The sequence below is a fragment of the Rhea pennata genome, chromosome Z (assembly GCF_028389875.1).
Source record: "Rhea pennata isolate bPtePen1 chromosome Z, bPtePen1.pri, whole genome shotgun sequence".
In the NCBI taxonomy this organism is placed as follows: Eukaryota; Metazoa; Chordata; class Aves; order Rheiformes; family Rheidae; genus Rhea; species Rhea pennata.
Window position 1 is genome coordinate 52884196 of NC_084702.1, and position 25388 is coordinate 52909583.

General features: G+C 37.7%; 1 protein-coding gene across 1 annotated transcript in view; it reads right to left on the bottom strand.

Moving 5' to 3' along the window:
• The window catches only part of VCAN (versican), a 103446-nt gene that overhangs the window by 74232 nt on the left and 3826 nt on the right, over positions 1-25388 (bottom strand). Inside the window, exons 2-4 of the mRNA XM_062599602.1 lie at positions 20051-20422; positions 7620-7794; positions 7378-7505 (exon numbers count right to left, since the gene is read on the bottom strand). Coding sequence (XP_062455586.1) covers positions 7378-7505; positions 7620-7794; positions 20051-20422 — 675 coding nt within the window. The remainder of the gene's footprint in view (positions 1-7377; positions 7506-7619; positions 7795-20050; positions 20423-25388) is intronic.

Consider the following 25388-nt stretch of genomic DNA (forward strand, 5'->3'; position numbering starts at 1 on the left):
CAGTGTGCCAGGAAGAACACATGAGCTACAAGGCACTTGCACCCGGTAGAGGAAAGCATCACATGCAACTCCATGACATGACATACACTGATGCCTGAAGGATTCCCTGAAACTGCAGGGGAGCTGAGGACAGAGGTAACCTCTCTTTGAGTGCTTTTGACACATCTGGTAACATGTCAAATACCTTATAAACTTACATTTATTTATTTTTCAAATTCTTAGCCTTTTTCCTCATCTTACTCTCCCAGAGCAACATTTCCCTTAATTGCTGTCTCATCCGAAATTCAGCAACACCAGTGAGGAAGAAACACTCAGAAGTTTTACCTTGTGGTGGTGGTTAGATCCCATGACCTTCACCACATTCCAGTGTCAATTAAGAAAGACAAAAGGAATCATCAGAGAAATCCACAGGGAGACTAAATACACAAAAAATCCAATTATTCCTAACAACTTTAAATAAAAAATAACAAAAAAATTCCAATGTTCCACATTAGCCTCTTGGTGATCTTCATGTTTGAGGAGAAGAGCCAGTATTCCTCACGAGGAATTTGGCAGTTCTTGTTTTTGAGTATAATGAGTCCTTAGTGAACTCCAGACATGTTTGTTAGTTGGCTCTGAGACATGGTGAAACCTATCAAAATCATCAAGCAAAGCTGTCTTCATGAATATGCTAGATCTGGGGGTCCTGAGTCAGTCTTGAACAACAGCTAAAACAGATAAAAATCATTTTTGATGGTATTATATGGAACTATCTGAGGACATTTCCACACCTGCAGCTGTAACTTGATGTTACTCCTCTTCACAAATACCATTCTTGTTTGGCCTCAAGCCACATGTTTGCCAGTTCAAAGCTTAAGCAGCCACAAGGCTCTGCCATCCTAACATCTTTTCTTCAGAACATGAACGCTCTCTAACCCTTGATTTCTAGAATACAGGTGTCTAGAGAAAAATGAATAAGGTAGCAACTAAAGTATTTACCCTTGCACCTTTGGGACCACATATTCCAAGCATTCCCATTTCCTCTTCTTCTCTCTCACTTTAGCCCACCTTAAAGGTCCTTCCAAAAAAAAGCTGCAGCAGTCATTGACAGGAGTATCAGACTGCCTGTGAACCCAGGAGGTAGAGACACTACCCACCTTGTTCCCTTCCCTCTGCACATGGGTGAAGACAATGGGGACCAGCACCCTTGTCTTGATCACTCTGGAGAAACATACACATGGGTCAAAACAGACCTGGCAGGTTTCAGCTGTCTCCACTTTTTTCAAGGTCCTACTTATTAAGCTTCAGCCTTCCCCCTCGTTCCCAAGCTGCACAGACAAGATGTCTTGTCTCAGCTGCAGTTCTCTTCCCCCATCCTGCAGTTATTAAGGGCTGCTTCTCTGACACCCCAAACTGGGAAAGAAGTACCATTAACAAAGGCACAAATTGCTGTGAAACGCTTTCTAGCGCTGTGAAACCACTTAAGTACTTTGGATGTACAACTTCATTCAAGCTTATAGTTTAGAGAAAATAGATGGACTTATTCTGCTCTGAACATTTGAGCTCAATGACTTCAAAGTAGAAAGCTAGATAAGTTGAAGTCTTTCACATGTTAAAACAAGTTAGTTGATTCACTTTGATATACATCAGTAATGATTTAACTAAACTCTCCTTAATGTCTTAGGATGCAAAGTGATAGGCTTAACAGGAATTCATTGCATGTGGCAGGACTGGAAGAGTTGAACTTATTCCATAGGCTGCCCTCAAGCATGAAGAGTAGTGCAGTAACTCCTATCCCCTTAGAGAGCTCTGCTGTAGTTGTAGAGTGCCACTGACCTTTACTTACACACAGAAGAAAAATTAATTTTGAATTGTGTATGATCTTTTTCTCTATGCCTTATTCTCACAATGAGCATTCAGAAGTTAGGATTTTTGGATCTCTTTAAAAGATGAGATTTCTCATGTTATGAGAAATATTAGGTCATGCATAAAAATCATCATGGCATTATTTCTTATTTAGCTTCCTATATTTGGGCCCTATATTCCTCTTGAAAACTCTTGTATCCTGCAAGTACATTAGGTCACACAGTTCAAAGCTGGAGACCTGTCCAGTGTAGCCCAATGCAAAGGATATGACCCTATCACAGGCTCTAAATATAGAAGAAAATTAAAGAACTTTTTCTCTGTGTCCTGAGTTTAAATTTAATAGCAAATCAATCTAATTCTTGCTCTAGAATTAGAATGGAATCTAGAGAAGATCTTCAGCTGCCAAAAATGCAGAAGAAACCTCTTCCTGAAGCTTTACCTAGTCTATGACTTTTTAAAATTATCATTATCCTCACACAAATACCCACAACAATAGAAAAATTGCATGAAACTAAGTGGAAAATATTTAAAGGACATCTGGTTTTGGTTTTTTCTTTTTTTTCCCCCACACTCACTGCAGGGGAAAATGGAGCATGGAAAGGAGACTTTATAATCCTCCCCACAGCCACCCCAAAATAGCTTTCTTTGCATGGCTCCCCATCTGCATATTACATACGCTTTTTAGACATATATAGCTTCTCATTGGCTTTGGTCAAAAGACAATGCTGCATGGAGCAGCTTGAGCTTTGGCTCTGCACCACATACTCACAGCCCCACACTTCATCAGTGGGCTTTGGCGAGCAGATTTCACTTTGTCTCCATTTCTGACATCACAGTACTGACAAATTAGTCACATACATGCTTATCTGAAGACAGAACAGAAAACTCTCCTTCCTGATCACCCATTTCCATCCAAGGGATTAGTCTATAGAAGACATTGGAGAAGACGCTATTTCAGTTGGAGGTGTTAAGTATACCTTCAGGTTACATCCAGACCTCTGGAGCTGAATCACTTTAGGTTAAAAATAATACTGAGGATACCTTTAACTGCAGGACATGATTTATTAATAAAAGTATTTAAAGCTTAATAAATGAGTTGCAATGAAATACGAAAAATGTAAACCAGTCTGTAAGAAGAGACCATGTCCACACCTACTTTGTTGAAATTTTGACTCTAGATTCTTTTTTTTATCGCTATGAGTTCAAAAGTTTTAAATCTTTCCCATAATAATTCTCCTGTGCTCTTTAGCAAGACTCAAAATATTTTAGTCATAATTGTACACAGTCTTTAATCTCTCTGGCTTTTCTCAGAGCAAGGAAATGGTAAGACCTAGCCTAGACAACTGGTTTTAATTTAACCTAATTGTTTGTGTTTCAAGAAGAAATCCATGTCTCTGGCTAACTTTGTGATTTCATATGACCAGAAAGGAAGAAAGCTGAAATGGTGCTGCTCCTCAGTGTAACTAGCCAAATTAGTGGTGTAAATTCAATACACAATTAATCTAAAAAGAATTGCAATTATTCTTACTACCATTTATGGCCTTCTGGGCTAACACTCTCTCTGATACCAGGCCAACAGACCAATAATTGTTCGATGGCTTTCACGATGAGATTCTCACTAGGGCCTAAATTTTGATATAATTAATCAAACACCATCTTATTCCATGAATAGTCATCCTGTTATCTCCAGCTGTCTGAATAAAGACCTATTTAGTGTAAGTCTATTAGATTTGGCACTGCACAAATATTTTCAAATTCAGATGGAAAATATCATGTCTGAGCACAGTCCTACGATGTACTAAATGCCACATGTATCTTTTGTTGAAAGCACACAATACTTTACAAGAGAAATGTTAAACCCTTCAGAATCAGTCATAGAGATAGAGCAATCAGAGATTTAACACAATCTTACACCCTAAACACCAAAGCTTTCTACCAATGGATGAATATGTTACACTCGGACAAAACAAAGGATCTATCTTTATGCAGTGTCCACTTTTCAGTAACTTCTGTTGGTAGTTTATAAAATTCTCTGCCTTCTGTGGATAAGTGGTTCCGAAGTGTAATCCCCTTGGTGCTATGTAACTTCAAAGTTCAGTATTTGAAACTATCCCTTGTTCTTACAAAAACTGTTTCTACTATATAGACGGAACCATCTTGGCTCTTCAGCTCTATCTTTAAAAGAAAGTCTACCTCAGTGGCTCAAGTTTCTGTGAAGGTACTGGAGAACAAGCACCATACCATGATGTGGTACCAAGTATTCCTAATAGTGCAGCTCTTCTCCCTCATCCAAAGAGAAGAAACTACCCCTCTTGCATGTCAATACAACATTTTTGTACTGCATATCTATGTCCATCAGACTCTGACTACTTCAGAGTCTGAGAAATCTTTTTCTGATTCCAGTTCCTTGAAAACTTCTGACCAAATAGGCAAAAGTAGAGAAAAAAAAAAAAAAAAAAAAAAAGGAGGCAAAAATCTTCGATTAGCTACTATTTATGATCTCCACCTGGCATTAAAGTTGATCAAGATAATCTGAAACAACAAAAACATTATGCAGTAAGGCAGAGTGTTCAGCTATTATTAGACAGTTTTCTCTTCACAAAACTGCATAAATAGAGAGCTTAAGGATTTTCTTATATGATCAGCGTTGACTTAACTCTGTTCCCTGGAAGTCAATGGTTAAACTAGCTGAGTTAAAAGGAATTCTCCTGTCTTCTCTGATTCAGCTTTTTACCACAGCAAAGAATCACCTAGTAGCATACTATCATCTACTAGTGTAACAAACATGCAACCATCATTTATCACATACCACCTTCTTTCTCTCATATCATCTTGAGCAGGAAAAACATGTACAACACATATCCCAGTGTAAGATGAGATGCTTTGGTTTCTTAATTTGGGGAAACATATTATTGTGCATTTTTATAAATATATATACTGGTAATCATTTAAATAAGACAATGTCAAGCACACTTCTCATTTGGAAAGAGCGGTAGTGAAACGTGGGCATCTTTGCTTCCTGTAGAATTTCATTCTGAACTTGTATCCATTTCTGTGAATTTTCTATCGCTGCAAGATGGGCTTTATTATTGTCATTGAGAACTTCACTGAATCAAAGAGGTGAAGCTGTCAATCACAGGCTTCAAGCCAGACTTTCAAGCAGTTCATAAAAACCTTGATCTAGACTATAGAGAACCTTCAGGAAAAAGGCTGAAACAGTACATTTGATTTCATCAGTATTCCACAGGAAACCACTATGCAATAAAGAAGGTAAAAATAATGTGCTTATTGTAGCCTGGGTTGATATATCTCCACAGTATTCTGTGCTAGCTTATATTTGCAAAATGCTGAAAGCTTCATAGCCAGACAGATCACATTATTGCAGTTCAGCTCATAGGCACAAAGACATGAATATGTGAAAACAGATCATAACCTTCTACAATGGGACAGAGATATATAGCCATCCAGAGGAGAAAAACAGCTCATGTATCTTGGTAAATGAGATTTAGTAACAGTGAAGAATTACTTGATGCTTATGAGGAACTGAAAACCTATGCGTGTGAATCTTCACCAAAGATGACTGAGCAATAACTGCAGCCTCTTTGAGAGACTCTCATGGACTGGTTCTGGCCTGTTCTGAGTACAGAATATTAACCTCAGTAAAACAGGTTTCAGTTTTGACTACTCTTTTCAAACTCAGTTAGAAAATCTGACAATGAGAAACTGCTGGTCAGAACACATCCAGAATGAATTTCTCAGTAGTAGTTAGATTTATCTGTACTTAAAAGGGAAGGAAGATTCCAGGCCTCAACCTGTCATTCAGAAATGATATAAATTGTTCACAACTTCCTTTTGCAAGCTAGGGAAGATCAAGATTGAATTTACAATCCTTGAATCAGGATTTCAATTCAGAATTCAATTCCATCAAGGATTTATGGAGGATCAATGTCATAAACACCAGATATTTGAGTGTGCTGTTCACTGATGTGTATAGGTAAAGCACTAGACTTAAGACAGTGCTGAGCACTAATGAAATTATTTCCCCTAGTTTTCAGAATTCCTAAGCCTGTATCTTCTAAAATTCTTTGCAAAACTTGTATTGCTTGTTTTTGATAGCTCTCTAACGTGAACGTAGTCTGGGCCAGATTTTTCAGTTACTAAGGCAGGAGAACAACATTTATTGATTTTAATGACTGAAGTCTCTAGAGGTCATCATCATCAGAAAAACCTTTTGATTACCTAATTTAGCTCTACTCTAACATAGAATAGAAAAAATAATGAGCACCTAAATGTTACAATTGATTGTTATGAATATACATACATACGCAAAGGCAGGTTTGCTCAGAGCTGCAGCTGATTTATTGTTTCATTGATGTCAAAAGCATTATACCAAATGCATATCAGGCAAGGATCTGCCCCTTAAGATCTATGCTTATGAACTGTAAGTATTTTTTTAGAACATAACAATGGAATTGGTATGGAATAAAGCAGAGTTACAGACTCAGATCACTGCAGTGAAGGGAAAACATACAAAAAGGCTACAGGAAAGAAATGGATATTTCTACATTAACATTTTAAGTATAAATATTTAACTAGTCATAGCAATGTGTAAGCACATGGATATCTAGTATGTGGAATATATCTGTAAGTGCACTGGAAGAATATAGGTAAATTCACTTCTATAAGAGAGATTAGAAGAAATTACTATAGCATCACACCGGTAATATGGAGAGTTGGGCATACTGGAACACCCCAATCACAGGAAAAATTGTAGTATTTTTTGTTTTTACCATACAGCTTTCCTGAATAAATACTGATCATAGAATCCAGTTCTTCCATGGAGCATGGGGTACCATGGCACAACATGATCCATGGTTCAGAGATACCATGTGACAGAAACACAACCACTCTTCTGCACTAGAGCCTTTTAATAGTAGCCTTTGCAAAAGCTGTGGCCACATTACGGAATCATAAAGCACCTTATTAAAGAAGATGCAGATTCCTCATTGGAAAGTTTTGCTTGTTTGTGTGCTTTTGATGGCAAGATTTTATTAGCCCTAGATGGCAATTAAATCCAATTAATTCTGTCTAATTTTAAGTGTTGAATATGTAAAACCTTAACTATAAACATCATGAACTATAATATAGTTAGTATATGTGCTATATTCACCTTTATGTATACATACACATTTTCACAAACATTAAACGTATTTGCAAATACTTATTAACATTCTAACTATAAGAAGATGCTTTAACAGCAACTTTTTTTTTTTTTGGGAGATCTACCATCACTAACTGCTGCAGCTTTAAACCTGCCTGTCCCTCTGCAAGCTGTACAACTTCACATTCCCTATTAAGTAAAGGCCTGCTAGACCACAAACTGTAAGTGTCACTTCATTCAGCAACTCTCTTCAGTTCGAAAACAACCAAAAATGTATTTTACACAGAACTTCTTATTTCACTACCTTTCCACATGAGACTCTCCAGTTATTTTAGATTTTGCAGTGCAGACTAAATATAGGTCTATCTTACCTTTCATGTGTTCCACATAGCAATATACATCATAAGTTTCATTAGGAAAACGGCGTCCGTATGTTCTGACTCCTTTCTTTCCCATTTTATCTCCAAAGCAGCCAATTCTTGGATGTCTAATTGGATATCTGAAAAGCAGCAAGATCATATTTGTTATTATGGTAAGTCAGCATTTCAAGTCTGTACAGGTGAGGCATATTAATTTTGGAAAACGCTGTGTAGAGGCCTTTTAAATGTCTCACCTAACAGTCTGGTCAGACAACCACCCAGCATCGCATTGTTCAAAGCCATCTTCATAGGCTGCTTTCAGCTGTTCAGGGCTTGCTATGACAGCACCGTTGTCCAGACAAGTCTGCTGAGCTTGTGTAAAATTCAACGTATACCTGCTGGTTGCAGCACGATAATGAAACACGACACCTGAAAGGATAACAGATTCACATTACTGATACATCTTGCATCATTTTTGCAATCCTCATTATACTGTAACTTTACCGAGATACTGTTACAGACTGATATAATAAAAAAAGGAAAAGTCTTCAAGACATTCTGTCATATAAATGATGTCTACCTCTAGTGGCTGCTACCAGTAACTATACTTGGAGAAGTTATTTTCACTGTACACACAGAAAAAAATAAATAAATAAAAATAACCTGTATAAGCATTTCAATAGGTGCATTACAGTGAATTATAATCAAAAGGGAGGATGAATGATTAAATGCATCAACTATGTCAAATAGTCACTTGGATTCCTTCAACGCAAAGTGGTGTTCAGCTAACCGGACAGAAAGCAGGGTGTTTACACCAATAGTGCTGCCTGCCATTTTAGCTTAATGAATGAGCCTATATGACACATCCAGTTGCCAGTCTAAATGTGTGGCCAGAGGAGGCTAAGCACTTCCAGCCCTTGGAAAGAGGCGAATTAAAAAAATAGACTTTCTGACGCAGCCCGCTGCAGTAGCTGCACACACAAGTGCCAACAGTGAATTGGGATCTCTTCAGTGCATGAGGCCTGTCAGCTGCAGCGACATAAATGGCCAAGGGGGATGCCAAAAGGTCTGTGCTTTTGATGAAAATCTGATCATCAGAGCCGGCCTCACATCTGTTTCTATGCATTCAAGGCTTACTACAAATATAACACTTATAAAAAGTTGACCGACAGCCATATCTTTTATAACTGTGTTTTCCTACACACACTGGATATGATATAGACTGAACAAAACTTTTGTTCTGGTGCCTTTCTGGTTCTGGAAAGAATCTAGATCTTTTTGTAAAAGTTTCTTGAACGTATCAGCAGTTGGAGAGAGAAGGGCCAAGTGAAGGTGGTTTTGGTAAACATGAGTTCTGTCAATGTGTCGCTTTCTGGTTGCTTGAATGTCCATAACTCCAGCTGAATTCGACAACAGCTGCACACGCACAGTTAAAACAAACCAGAGGCAGTACCAACACGGAGGTGGCAGAAATCAGCTGCTCTTTTCAGCAGGATCACTTCTCTTCCTATTGTGAATGTCTTTTACAGGCCGGTGTCAAAAGGATGTCTCCTGATGATCTTTGAGCATTATTAGCATATTACCTCACTTATTTCACTCTAAATTCTGCAGAAACAGCAGCAATACTATAAACTATCTACTGCACAGAATGGCTACAAAGCAAGAAAAATAACATGAAGTGTTCCTTTATTCTGATAATTTGATTGGAATATTTCATGATGAGGAAATAATGTACTCCAATGTATTTTTGAAAAATGGTGGCATTGTAGCAATAAATAATTTAACTACAACTTTTTTGAAAGACAGAAATAGTCTGATCATTTATCAGTAAGTAGTAATATGGTTAACTTGGTAAAACGTTGTTTCAAGAAGTTCCAACAGAGAGTAATTCAATGAAATTTTGCCATTTTACCAAAGGTATGATCAATGACCAATATGCAGAAAATACACTCTTCTCTTCTTGTCATGTTTTTGCTAAGAAAGTTTCCCAAATGAAAGAGGAATACATTGCGTAAAACCTACAAACACACACACACAGTTAAGTCAAACCTCAATCATCAAATCCCAATTCCATCAAAACTACTGGCAGAGAAATAGGAAATGGAAGAGGAAATTCGGGGAATTCCAATATTTCATTATTTAATATGGATCCACACATCAGCCAGGCCACTTATTAGGACCCTATAGAGCATCAGCATCCCATAAACTGCAGTTTCAAAATGACTGACCTAATCCTTAACATACAATGTTTCTTCAGAGCAATGACAAGTTCAGACAGCATCAAATGAACCCAAGTTAACAAGTGAAGAATATATCCTAAAACACCATGGCTCTGTTCATAATGTTAATGAATTATGTTAATAAATTAAGCATTCTCGGTCTCTGGAAGTCAATCATCAAAACTGTTAAACTGTTAGATTAGTTCACTGCATTATTTGGCCCAGGCCCCTTAAACCCTTCCAAACAATTTCTGGGAAAACTTCAGGAGCAAGCAAAGACCAGGGACGAATCCCCATGGGTCGTGTTCAAGGGGCCCATCCTCTTTTGGAAGGCAAAATAGTCTAACAGCATGGACAAGGGCCATATCCTTCCAGCTGGCCTCAGTGCTGCAGAACTGTCTCAAGCACATTTCCTTATTAATATAAAATATCCATACTGGGAGAGACTGAGAGGGGATGGCAGAAAGACAGCTATACTAGCTCATACATTTCTGCAGTTTCACTGCTCTGTGGCATCCACTGTTACCTAATTAGGAAAAATTTGTAGACTCTTTGCACTAAGTTGTGTAAAAATGTATATAGAGAGGCATGCAGATAGAGAGATATAGAGAGATATGCGCATAAAAGTAATTTTTTTTTATATCCCAAAACACACAGTCCCTTATCACACTTCCATCATAGAGCACTCTATTATGATACAAAAAGAGTTAGACAGCAGCAACCAATTACTTTGTGGTTTTAACAGATAAAACAACAAAAATAAGAGGTTTAATAAAAAAGCTGCAGTACCAATTAAAATATTTATTTTAATATATTAAGTATTTACTATATTAGGTATTTAGTTATATCAGTTGACACTGTGGGCCAGTTATTTATTGATATAAATCACCATTGCTCCATTCAGCAGCGGAGTAGAAAATGAAAATACGATTTTAATTTTGACTTGCTTGATATTCTACACCCAGAAATAAGAAATGGGTAAGTGGATAAAACGTTTATTCTGAATATTAAGGACAAACCTATAAGAATATATGCAAAATGAACATCTGGCTTTACTGCTTTTTATTATGATGAGTAGGTACTAACATTTTAAAAACTTTTCTGTGTTTCTAATATACAATATTCGACTCTGACTGTAACTCAGACTCCAAGCAGAAACTCACAAGTATGTGAAGTACTTTGTTCATTTGGTCTGCTATTCCAATCTTAATTAAAATGTATTTCATATGAATTTAGATTCATTGCTTGTAATAAATGTTTGAGGTTTTTTCCCCAGAACGCTAGCCTGATGCAACATGATTTCATTTGGGATCAAAAGCATTGCTGCTTAGCGCAACCACAAAAAGGTTCATTAATTTAGCAGGAGATGGGAACATATTTTTCTGAACTCATTTTTCAGAGCCACATATTGCTTAAACATGTAAGTTTAATTCATTCTCAAGAAGTAACTATCTTTCAACTCTCATTTCTTCCCTTTTTGAAGGAGCCACTGCTTTTCTCAGTTGGCATATATCGGTAATCTCTGTGATATCTGAATAAGGCAAAACTAAAGAATTGTATCAATGTTGGTATCACCCCCAATTTAAAGTAGCTTTTGCAGTACTGAGAAAAAGCCTTTGGTCATTTGTAAATCCTGGAAAGGAACTTGGAGAATGCTTTGTTCTCCTCACCCTGATCCAAAAGGTAAACTTCACCTATTCTCAGAGTTTAAGGCTCTTCCATTTTCAGTGAGGAGCTAATGGACATAAAAGAGCCTCCAAGATGAATGGGAAGGAGGAGGTCAGTATGTATAAGCCTGTGCAGCAGCTGCAATAATTAGAAGACCCCCTGGGGCTAAGGAGATTAAAGTGCAGGACTTTCATTGTTTCAGTTAGACACAGAGAGAGGGGCAAAATCCATTGTCCGAGTTTTTGCACTTTAAAACAGTTGTAAAGGATTTTTTTTTCCCTTTGTCTGTTTGCTTGCTGAAAGAAAAGGCAAGAAAGAAGTTGTCCTAGGACAAATAAAGCAACTGGAAAACAGACTACAGCAGTGTAACATTGTCACTGAACATCTGGCAAACAAAATAAGTATAATTACAGGAAGGAGTAGCAGTGACTGTAAGAAAGAGCACTCATAAGAAAGTAATTTGAGGTATCCAAAATTCACTGTCTAAATGACAGAATTCTGTCTCAGCAAGAATGTCTTCTGGTCAATTATCTGTGCGGTAAACTAATGAGAGAAAATGTAAAGTATTTCACTTTTAACAAGCTAGGACATAGTTACGTAAGAGACTGGTCCTATGGTTCCTCATCTTTGGGTTGCAATATTGCTTTTTTACTTGCCAGTGTGAGGCAAAACCTGGTGGAATTGCTAGAGAAGGGCACTGCAGCTAACAGATTACCATTCACTTTCACTAGTGAACTCATATGGCTGCAACATACACTCCTGGAGTCACATAAAGCCTGAATCTGGCAAGCTGTCTGATCCAGCAAAGGATATCTAATTGGCCTTTTCAAATAGCAAGCCAAGAGAAAAGACTAAGATTACGATGGCAGAGGTTGATACTCTGTTAATTTTTAGGTTCAAATGATAGTCTTGGTGGGATAGACCCTTCAAATATCCCCCAATTTTTTTTTCCAAAGCTAATCAAGTTCCACATAAATTTGGCAATCCTCCTCGCCTTTAATGCATAAAACAATTTACATCACAAACGCACACCCAAATAGAGGCTATAGAACAGAACGCTGTATGAAAGGAAAAAATACCGCAGCATTTTTAGCTTCCTGCATGAATAATTCATTTGTATTCCTCATTCGAGGTTTTGCACCCATCTTCTGACCCCTGTTGTAGGCTTTGGCAACCTGAGGAGAACAGGCTGCCTTGCATCAGCAGGAGCTTCACTGCCAAATGCCTCTGGGAACTTCTCAATGTGGAGAAAAAGTGCAGACCAACCACTTTGCTCTCATGCACCCATGAGGGCTTCCTGCTCTCCAGAGGCAGACACTGCTAAAACTAACTCTCATTTTGCTCCTCTGCATGGAGTTTTGGGGTTCTGAGCTGCACAGAACAACACTGATGTATGCAGGGGTACACAAGCTGCTTTGAACAAGCTGGTCCTGAGATGAGCAATTAATGCTGATCTCTACCTGTATTTTTCACAGGGCTGATTTACCAGACTGGAGGACTTCTTCACTTTTCTGAACACCCAGGCCTGATCTCCTGCCTTGTTATCTCTGCACAGCAATGTACTAGGCCACAGGCGCAAGTGCTCAAGAAGGCTAAGGCAGTGCTAATTCATTTAAAAAAAATACGCCACATCCAGCAACTGCCCTCCACAGTTCCTCTGCAGGAGAGCCCGTGCTGCAAGACTGATGCAGCTAGCAGAGCTCTCCACTTGCAAGTCCTCCAGGCTGGCACAAAACACCACCAGCCTGCATGTTAGCAAATGTTCTGCCAATCCCTGCACGAGGAAGACAGCAGCTTTCTTGGGGTATTTTTACTTCCCTGCTTCAGAGATGCACTGTGCATAAACCCTGGTCTTTTTGACCCAGAAATAAACTCCTTTCTCCTTCTCTTTGATACGAGTTAACCATTGTGCTCTTTCCTCCTCAGCTATGGAAGCAGGAGCCTCCTTAGATGAGGAATTCGAGACAGGAAAACACAAGTCTATAGATGTAACAGCCTTTTTTAATTTGTTAGCAAGGAAGCACAGAAGTGGAACATCAAGAAGTGGTAAGGGTTTAAGACAGATAATTCTAAAAGATTAAATAAAAACCATCTCTTCAAATGCCATACTTAAGAGATAATGAAGGAGAGTTCTGGCTTTAGAGAGAATAAATCAATTAAGTTGTCAACATACAATCTCTCAGGGCTAAGAGCACAATTGAGTGGCACTGTTCCCACATTGGAAACAATTCCCATTTATTGTCATTATAATGCCTGCAAGAAAGAAGAGTTTGCATAAAAACGAAAATGTGAATTACCATCTAAATCTGCTTCTCTAATTGCTGCTTCTTCCCATTAACTAGGTCAGTATTTTAAGCCTAGGATTTTCCTTACTTGCTTTCTCTTTTCTTACCTAATTTCTAAAAAGTCTCTCAGACTTGCAGCAAAAATCACATTAAAAACTAACAAACCCATGAAAGCAGCAGTCTCCTAAAACACTAGAAAGAAAAGGATAACACTATTACTAAAAAATATCCACTCACAAGAATGCAAAAATAAATAAATAAAAAAAGGCAAGAAAGCTGCAAGTATCCCACATGCCACTCTGACCCTTTAAAATCTGTAGACATTTCCAGGGAGGTTACCAAACATCAGCTTAAAGAAGTAGTTTATTCAGATTTTTCTTTTTGATTACATTTGATCATATATGTGATTTTTTTATTGCCCAACACTACAGCAGAACACAAAACAAGTTCATTAGATGTTCAGTTATGCTCCAGAATGAAGAGTACTGTTACTCTGCATTTTTAGGTGAGCTTTTTGCCAAGATGTCTTAAAACTATTCCATAAAAGTCAATTTTATTGTTTCTACAGAGAGAGAGAATAAACAGGGATATAGAGAGATGTAGCAATACTTCCTTTTAAAATCTTTGTGGGAGTCATCTCATCCATGTTAGCTTTCCTAACAATTAGAAGTCTAAGCTAAATTAGTCATCCAAGGATTATGGAGAGTAATATGGACTGCCAGAGAGTTCATCTCACCCCAAACTTAAAGAGGAGTTGACTGGGGCAATAGCCTACATGTTGGACTTAGATTAGATATCCAACTTTCAATAGTTGAAGTTAAAATAAATCCCCCCCCCCCCCCCCCCCGCTGGTTTCAGGGTTCCTGATTTCAAAGCTGGAGTTATAAGCCATAAGATCAATGTCATGAAATCACATTTGGTGAACTATTAGTGGGCAGCCGAATACTCAGGGGTGATCTGCAGAAGGCATTACCTGCCAGTAGTCAACCTCTACCTTGTATCCATACGCTTCTGCTGGTACACAGGTGAAAGCCCATAGCCCTGCAAAAAAATGCTTGATATGCAAAGGAAGAGGCAGCTCAGATGCTTCTAATAGTGGTAGCTAATGAGAAGGAAGAGCCATTCCTCTAAGAATATGGAGGCTTGACAGTTTTAGATAACAATGGGAAGGTAATGACTAAGAATGAAGGAAAAAAAACGCCGAGCATTCAAAAATTTAGGATGCTGAGGCTTGCTACCACAAAATGGTTTGAACTGTGGATTTAATAACACTGATAACAAAAAGATTCTGAAGAAAAAACCTAAAACGCTATAGAAAGATAAAATTACCGAAGCTGACAAAGGAAGGGTAGTTCCTGAGAAAAAGGGAAGATTTCAGAGCAAAGTATAGAGATGACAGGGAAGACTACACCTCAAAAGGAAAAATAAATATGAATGAGGCATTTTGCATAATTCACTTTTTGTAATAGGTCCAAGCATATAACACTCTAAGACTATTAGCTCTACTTTGAGCATAACATTTTCCTGTTCATGAAGTCAATGTAGTTATAATTGCAGTCAGGGTGTATGGAAAGCATTCCCTACAATTAGCAGCAGAAAAGGAGGTGTCTAGTGTGATGAAAGCGCCCCTCTGCAGTAGGCTGCAGACCTGTCCGCACTGTCTCATCTCCTGCCTCAGGGACAATTCCGTGGTTACAGTTAACTAGCAAGAACATCTGGCCACCCTGAAACTTCCTGTGTGGACTCAAATTAAGTGTTGCACACTTCTCTGCTACACTTTCACCGGCTGTAGAACGAAAATAGTAGTACGGGTGGTAGGTTCAGTTCAATCTAACCTCACTGGTCTGCGATGAGCTGTACAAAACACCTGATAACCATTAGCTGTTGCTAATGGGCACCTTCCCACTTTATTTGGGGATTAACTAAGGCAGACAACCCAGAACAAATAACATGCCTACCTGCAGTACCAAAGAGACTAGACTAAATGACCCAGGATGTCCTTCTAATCCTACACTGATCAGATCAGATCCTCAGGACAGTGTGCAAGACTGAGTTAGCCCAGCCTCACGTCAGCTCTTACATGCCTAGTATTCAGACACAACCTTAGGTGGGAACAGTTTAAACCAAGTTAAAAATCAAACAATTCAAACCAACCACAGGCTAGTAATGCACACAGGTGAGCACTGTTCAGGTGATACAAGATGATATGTTAAACTACAGTATCTTGATGGTGTATGTGAGCTCCTAACAAACTGAATTAATATAAGCTGCTACAGATCATTTGAATACTAGGCATAAATTGTATACATAGCCAAAACAAAGAAAAACACTCAGAATTCTAGCAAAGTTTCCAAATTCTCAAAGAGGAGCTGACTGCTCTTTAAATAGATTTTATCTGTCAAGAAGGACTTAATAGAAATATGTAACAAGAAAGACAACAAGGATGCTTAAATATTTGTCTCCTTGCAAATAATAACTAACTAAACAAGGACTCCAGCTATGGATATTAAAAAATTTACATGCTTTCAAAAAGCAAGTAACTGAAAAAAAAATCTTTGCAGGGTATATAACAAAACTACTCCCTCTATCTCAGGAAGACCACGGGCTGTAAATCTGACAGTAAGAGATCATACAGGGGAAAACAGTTACATTTGCTCTTCCCTGTCAGCTATCTCTCCTTTATCAGAATAGAATTCGGGGATATTTTCATCTGAAATGGTACAGACATTCTCTAGGGTTTGAGTTTGTTCTAAGCCTAATTTGTGAGGAGCATAAATTATGCAATGATTACATTAAATGACTGTAGAATAGGAAATATGCTATCTTCTACTCAGATTCTCACCTAAATAATCATATGGTGATGTACGATTTGATGCTGTGGCATCCTGAATCAAAACATTGGAGAACAGGTTCCTAGTGGTTAAAGAAGGTGGCTTTGCATATACATCCCATTTAATGATAAAACTAATACTATCCCGTTGCTTAATAACATACAAATCAGACTCTTCTGAACTTCAGAAGTTTATTTTTTCATCTAAAAAGTGCGAATTAACTAGATATTCACATGCAAACTATCAAATTTGTAACCATGTTTGTGATACCTACACAGACAAACTAGATGCACAATTATATGCATCTTTTTGTGAGCAATCTTGGTCTTCTGAGGTTTAGAAAAAAGAAATCAAGTCTCAAATATTTTACTATTTATTTTCAGTGTCTGATATCAACTGTTCATTTTGTAAAGCTTAACTTGGAAAAAAAATTATATTCTAAAGGGAGAATTCATTTTGCAAAATCACATTTTGCACCGCAAGTTGCATCACTAGTAAGTTGTTCATCTGATACACACTGGGTTCAGTGAGGGCTTTTATTCCTAACAAACCCAGATGAAAGGTAAGAAATGGCAACTATGTTTTTCTTTTTTTTCTTATTCAGGTAAGCTCTCTCAGTTGTGTTAACTTACTTGTAACAAGTTCAATGGGGAAAAAAAAAAAAAGAAAAAACAGCACAACTATCTAAACTTATCCAACTAGCTTCATTGATGCTGGAGTGTGTTTTTTGTTTGAAAGTCATTATTTGAGGCAGTGTCCAAACAAATGGAAAAATTTAGAAACATACAGGACTCAAATCTTGCATTGATTAAAAAAAAATAAATAAATAAAACAGTAAACAAAACCCAGAAAGTAATCATAATAATAAAAGCAAAAAATTCACCTACTTCAGCAGAACTATACAGATTTATGCCAGATGAGACTTGAACTAGAGTTTATTTGGCCATTTCTAACAAATTTATTAAATTTGACTCAGTTCAACACACGTAAGGGTGTTGGCACTTAAAGAATAGCGGCAAACAATGGTTACAAGTGACTTTGACCATGTGCTTTACAAAATCTTTATCTTCCACTATCTGAAAGGTAACATATGCATTCTGTACAAGGAAAAGGCATGTTGCTTTCTGAAATATCAATAACATTTCTTTCTACATCTGAATTGCCTTTACACAGGGAATTTTGCAAAAGCTTCCTATCTTAAATGAAAGGATTCTGCTTCACTTTAGGTTCAGGACAACAATCAAGTTACTGCAGCATCAGCCGAGACAGAATAACCTCTTTTTCTACATGCTTTTAATCTACCGCAAAGCAAAGTAAAACATGACCATTTAGACCTCAGAGAAAGCGCGCTACAAGAATGCATTTCACTCTCCATTTGTGATGAGCTTAAAGTTTGCGCATGCTCAGCTACTGCCCTTCAGCTAACACTTGGCACTTGTTATATTGGAGTAATGAAATCAGTTATCTGATTTCTTGTACCAGCAAAACTGGTACTGCTCTTCCCAGGGCTTCCCAGGGCTCCCACACGAGCACCTGCATCAGCTCCACTTAGCTCAGAAGAGCTGACCAAAACACAGTGCTGAACTATGTTAACTGCCAACTTTGAAGTTAACACTTTCAGTATGAAAAGAAGATTCTCCACTACTGCGGTAATGACAGTCAGTGAGGAACGTACACAAAGTAAGTACAAAAGATCATATTTCTCCTTAGGCTGTTGTTACTACTTTAGGCTGCAGATTCAAAAAGACAGCACAATGAAAACTGATTGGATTTGGGACCAACTTTTTACTTTAATAAAAGCTGAAATCACATAGAATCCAGAAATCTGTAATGAAATGAGGGCACAAATATTGAGAGGCAATAATATTCATATGAAAATTTTGAGCCTAATAAATGACATTTGTTTACTTATTAGAGAAAATAAAAAAAATGAGTGCACAATTGAGAACTTAACAATGCTATTTTGATTTAGATCAAGATCTGGCCTTTTCCTAAATTTTGACATTAGAGTAACCATAAGAAACAGCCATTGCAGAAAGGTGTGTGAAACTTTCTTTTAATTAAAAAAAAGAACTGTGAATCTCATATAGTATTTGTAACATCATTAACTATACAAGCTGAAGTATTGGAATAAATCATCAGATATTTTATTGCAGTAAATGTCTGCTGCTCCTGGATATAGACAGGCAGTCAGGGGAGCAATTTAAAATGAATAAGGAATGCTAGATACATTAGTTACTGAAAAAATAATGTTCAAAACAGAATTTCTTCTGCTTTTGCCAATAGGAATAAGCAGCCTGTGAAGTTATACAGACATTAATAGTTATGTTGATTTATTGTATTTCCAATTTAAGACCACACCTCCAAAATCTTTCATTGAATCAATGCCAAAAGACTGCTAAAGTTGTATTAGACATATTGGAAGAACAATGCAGTATTAAGCGTATGAAAAATCTTAGCCAAAGCCATGACTTCCAGCAGCCGATACTAATGTTTGTTTTGGGATTTAGTCATTGGAATAAATTCTCACGAAACTTTCAAAAAACACCTAAGTGCAAAGGAGCACATGGCAAAGCGTGCAAGCTAATGTTCATGCAAGCTGGTACATCCACTTAGCACAACATTGCCCCGAGCACACAGAAAAATTTGTGTCCAGAATTTGCATTAACATGGCACAGTGCCTGGGCTAGTATGTCCTGCCTTTCAGTGCAATTTATTAGCTCAGGCTCAGTGCCACACTGACAGGGCTATACAGCACTGGGCTCTGGAGCAGTCTCTGCCCTGTACTTATTGTGCTGCATAAGAATGCTCTTAGGAGCAAAACATATAGACCAGGTGCTCCTTTGTCACTTACACGTGTTTGAAAGTCCTGTCGGTTATATTCCTTTACATGGACACTTCTTCCCCTCAAAGTTTTGGATGCTGTTTCCTTGGTATTTGAAAGCTAGCTCCTAGTCCTGGATCTTCCATGTCAGAGGACATCAGCAGTTATCTCCCTTCTTGTTTTCCTGCAGTTTCAGCCAGATAGATTTCCTCCTAACTATCCAAACTTTGTAACTGGGAAAAAAGGAAATTCTTCCTTTGTGTTTGATGTTTCTGTCATAAAAAGAGTGGTTCTCAGTTTAGTTATTTTTTGCATGCCCAGTGGCAAGATAGGCCAACTAGAGCTCCAGTGACAAGGCGGTTCCTTCTTCTCATCCTACATAAACAATTAAAAAGAAATTGCTTCTGCCTGCCAAGTCTATCTTCTTGTAAAGACACTTGTAAAGACATTTTCAGACACATTATATTATTACACTATGCACCATGGCTCAAAAGGGCTGGTTTTGGAAAACTTTAGAGATTTCTCCTAAAAAAAAGATTGTAAAAGCAGGAGCTCATCTTGCAAAGGATATGAAATTAAACAAAGTATCAAACTACTTCAAGAACAAACAAGTAATATTTGTTCTGAGGATCAGGAGTAGCCTCTGAAAAAGTAAAAAGGAGAAATAGGGAAACTGCAGACCAGAAAAGATTCTTAAGAATAAACAAAAGAAAAGAAGAGAACTGGAAGAGTCAACAGTTAAGGAAGAACTTTTTTGCCAAAGACGCTCCTTTAAATGACTTCTAGTTATATGGCAATTACTAGCTTTTACGGTTTTAACTGGAATCACTGCTGACAATAAATAAAACAAATCCTTACCATCAACAGCCAACGACACAATGCCTTGTGTGTCTTCAACTCCATACATAACGTCACAGCGGTACACCCCTGCATCACTCGCACGCAGCTTAGAGAAAGTCAGCGAAGCATCGCCGGTCTCCTCTGAGTGGGTTGGAACAGACACTCTGTCTTTGTAGTTCTGGCCTATTTTGATGTTCCCATTTTGGGCCACCAGGACTGTGGTTTCCTTTGCATCTTTTCCGTTTTTATCCAGTTCAACCTTTGACCATTTGATTCGAAGATATTCGGCTGCATAGCTGGAGGCTATAGTGGGTGTAGTTGAAAAGAAGCATGGCAGGACTGAAGTTCCAGAGAGAGATCCCTTTACCAGGGCTTTTTTTTCTGCTTTAACTAGAAGAAAGGAGGGGGGGGAGAGGGGAGAAAGGAGAAATCACATTAGTGCACCAGGAAAACAGGAAAAGAGAAATCACATCATTGTTATTTCATCGTTATTCACAGTCATTGAAGATCTGAATCTCATGGTCCTTAGCTGATTCATACCCAGATTGATCAGTACAATCTAAAAAGAGAACATGCTCCAATATCCTGGGCCCTTGATTAAGCCCAAAGGCTCTAATTTTGCCTCCACCCCTTTCCTATCTGGCCAAATTAATTCACTGCTCTGACTTATTTTCTCCATTTGTTATAGCCACAAAGTTATTGAGCTCCTTTGCGAACTATTTTGATATTTTCAGCTGACAGCTGAACCGCAAGAGCTATGTTTTGTTACTTCACAGAAGCGAAACCGCTCTCAGTGAAGGACGGCGAGTTGCCGCACATACTGCTGGCCAGCAGCATGCACGTAGAGGAGCTCCTGCACAGTCGCTGGCACGCCCTACGTTCGCACTCTGCCTTACCTTACTTGCTTGTTTATGCATTCGCATCCTAAAAGTAAAACATCGCCTATAACTTTGCATAGATTACATCTCCTACTCCACTATTCTTTCAAGGGCTAACTCTCTTTATTTCGTATATGCTGAAACAAAAGTCTTTCCATCAGATTCTAACCAGTCATTCTTTTAAAATTATTTCCTTGCAGCCACAGAGCCTTTAACATACTGCAGAAATAAAGTATTTTAGGATGTTAAAACAAAGAAGGAAATAAAGTGTACAGAAAGTCCCTACTTGACTCAAATTTGATATGATAGGACCTTTATCAATTTTACGACATCGCCAGCTGCAAACACTTTACAGCGAAATGCTTCCATCTGACAATATCCTGAGGGGAAAGTTGACTACTGTTCATCCAACCTCCACAAAGCAAATGTCTGAAAAAAGGATTTCTGTTAGACACTATTATATAGCAGCTTTCAATCTTAACATTAAGTATGGTACAATTACATATATACGTAGATACACACACACACACATATATCTCTTTAATCTTTCATTGTCCTGCACTCAAACACTTTCGAAAGGCTGAAAATTCTGATCATTAATTTGAAGCAAGCTAGGATTCATAAAGTTTAGGAATACAGTATCTTTAAATAAATACTGACCACAGTGATGCGTGAAATAAGAGACATCACCACAAGAATATTATCTCTCTGTCCATCTATCATCAAAAATATCATCTCTGCATATACAGTGGAGATTTTGAAAGAAAAGAATGAGGATGAAAAATAGAAAAAAAAATGCTTAAGTTGATTATTTTTAATCGGAGATAGAGACCTTTATACAGCCTAAAATACTAATAGTATTACCTTCAAATGATTCAATAGAAGAATAATCAACTTGATATCCATACTTTTCAATACTAGAGAAAATAACTAGAAAAATGAAAGAATTGGACTGAGCAAGGAAGAGTCAGAATTTGGAACAGAAGTGCTCAGGTTACTTCCATTCATACCTAACTCAGGTCTAGCAAGAACCTACTTGTAAGATCAGAAAGATAAAGCCAGGCCCAATAAGAGAATTGAAGGCTGGAGAACTCCTAAGGCTTACAGACAAGCCAGTAGAAGTTTTTAAAGACTAGCTCAAAAGTTCTGATGGTATATATTTCTTAAAAAGAAGTAATGAATACCACCTGTAAGGAAATACAGATTGTCTCCCTAGAATCAATTGATTGCTATAAACTAGGAAGGACTGGCTTTATAAGTAGGAAAATAAAAGTAGCTCTTATATCACCTTTAACTTTTTTTGCAACTTCAGTGAATAACAGTGCAGTAGAACTAAAAAAAAAAATGAAGGCTCAGTCCTATCAGTTGTGATGGAATTACTGCCAAATTGCACAGGTGGGAGATTAAAATCAGTCTCAAAATATTTACTATTTATCATGATCTCTTGTCATTTAGATATGTAACAGGAACTTCTTAGATGAAAAATGACCTACTCAATTATCCCAGCCAACAGAATTTTAATAACTTTTAGAGATCTCTTTCTGGTTGCAAGTGATCTGGAATATCAGTATTGAACCTTGAGGAAATTTCCTCCCTTAAAAATTTGTGTCTTCACATTCAGTAGACAGAAAGCTTTTGGCAGCAAACACAAATCATCATGATACGCAAACTAGATCTATCATAAATTGGGCTGTATCCCAGAATAAGGAAGACTGTGTAGCTACAAATACATCTGTCTAACTGTAGAAAGTATTATAAAGCACTTTATAAAAGCACTCTCTGTTTTGACTTGCAGATGGACAAGAGGAAGAGAAAGAATACAAGCTTGTAATTGAAGCATTGGATTAAGTGAAGTTCCTGTGTTGTTCCAAAAAACAGGACCTCCTGCAGCAATCCAAGCTAGTTAGTCAAGCAGAATTACTGGCCAATGCAGAAAGCATCAATCTCTTCTCATATACATATATGTACCCCTTTTATCCCTTCTACATTTTACCTCAGGCTCACACTCCATATTATGTCTCTTTTTCAGCTACTATTCATGGAATGTATAAATTATTCTTTAGATGGGACATGGCCAGCAAAATAGAAACAAGCCATCAAGCGACAAAATATTTTGTAACTCTTTGTAAATTTGAACGCAAGCCGAGACGGGAAGGTATTTGCCATTTTTTTAGAACAGAAATTCTCTACTATTGAACATTCTTTAATCCCATCTCTTCACTCAGCCACGTAGGACCTAAAATATTAGTAACACCATGCACCTTAAAAAGATAGGGACAGTTTTTTGAAGCGACTAAACTGCCTGATGACAAATAGATGAATAAGCATTTTTTCTGTTGGTAATTAATACATACAGCTCTTAAGCACAAGTAATACATTAGGGAAAATATGTAGAAAATAAAGAAAGAAAATACACAGCTAAGTTCAAATCACCTGGGCACCTACTGCACATCCCAGCAAAGTCAATGAGAGTTTTGCATGAGGTGAGACCGCAGTGTTGGGCCCAGAGCAGCACAAAACAGTCAATTTACGGCAGACTCACTAGATGTTGTGCCTCAGCAGTTATTCTTTTGTGTCTTTCTCAATTTAAATATTAAATATCTCAGACATCAGAATGAGTAATGAGAAGGCAGAATGAAAACTTTTTCCATGTGACATCCTGATGGAAAAAAGGCCTGTAATGTCTCAGTTACTGGGTAGGACTTCCATACAACTTGTTCCTGCCTCATCTTCCCCAAAGACAAAGCTGAGGTCATGCATTTGTATCAGTTTATCAAGGAGGTGACAGTATGTGGAACTGAGGGAACACTGAGGGATGCGACACATGCCAATGCTGTATGCAAAGGCTGGGTAGGCTCCAGCGGCCGCCAAAAGCCTTTTCCCATCATATGCCCCGACATCCTGGAGGCATTCCCTACCAGATCACCTAACCAAATGCTGCAATAGGTTTGGGCTGCATTGTTAAGAAAGGAACATTCTTAAAAGCAGGTAGCTCAGCAAGCTGTAAATCTGCACCCAGATCTCTTGGAGTTCTTTGGCAGGGTTTCCTCTCTCTACCTTGAGTAAAGATAGTTTGCTTTACTCAAGGTAGAGAGAGGGGAAAAAAAAAAAAGTCTCGTTTCTCCCCTCCATCCCTTTTTTGTTAGCAAAACCGCCTTAGGTCCTCCCAGTCTACCATCTGGGTTATAAAAATCAGCTCATCTTAGCAACAAAGTATGACTTGACATCTTTCTTTTGAAGCTGAACAAAAAATATAAGCATACTTCTTGCTCAAAAGCAAGGTCTCTTTCCCTGGAATTCTTTGTGTAAGTGTGTACATATACATATATGTATGTTTATGTGTGCGCACACACACACACCTTTTTTTTTTTTTTGCTGTAAAAGTTACAAACTTCTTAAAATAGAAATCAGAAGAAAAAAAAAGGACAGAACTTTGCAGTGTTACATTACACTAACCATAACCACAACATCAGTTTTTGTAATGGACAAAAAGTCTGCATCCAAAAAAGAAAAAAATTGCCCTAGATGAGGTAACATGGTTTAGAAAAACTATTTTGCTATATAATTAATCTTAACTGAACAGAATGCTGTTACTGAATAAGCAGACAAAAACATACATTTAAAGAGTAAAAGATTCTAATTCTTAAGCCAAATTTGTGAGACAAGAATATTTAAATCTCCTTTTTGAGTTCAACAGCCTACCTACATATATGCTACAGAGGCCCACCTGTCAGAAGTCATAGAAAGTATCAATGAAACTTGTGTGTTCTGTGAACGTGACTACTAAAACTGAACTTGAGACGTATGTTCATTAACCCTAAATCTTTCAATGGGAATACTAAAAAATAATCAAAATTAATGTATTGCTTGCACAAACTTGTATAGGGCTATGACAGTGGAGACTGATACCCAGCAAAAAACCCTCACTGAGTTGCCTACCAGGCAATTTCTCAGAGCAATCAGAGTAACTGAAGAAGATAAAAAGTAAAGAATAAATTAGTTTTGCACTCTACAAGTAAATCACAGAAAGTCAAGCAAAAGTAAATCCCAGCTGCAGAACTCAATGTAGCATGTATACAGATACACATACATGCAAACGTCATATGCATTGCCCGTATGTATTTTATGTCACATATGCAACAACAACAGATAAACTAGTGTTTATATAGAGATATGTATGTATATGCACACACTCCTTAGAAATATATCATATACTGCAGTTTAGGGGATTTGGACTCTTTTCTGGATTACAAGGCTTTCATGACATGGCAAATAGTTACTTAAAAGATAAATGCCATTACTGAGCACAATCACCAGATCCAGCTTGTAAACTACAATATCCTAACATCAGCTAGTTTGAAACGACTAAATGTCAAGCTAGCAATAGGTGTAAGCCTTGTTCATTAACTTCTGTCATTAATCCTTCATGTATACCAGAGCACACAGCGCAGGTCCTGTGAAGGGGAGCTCCTGTGACC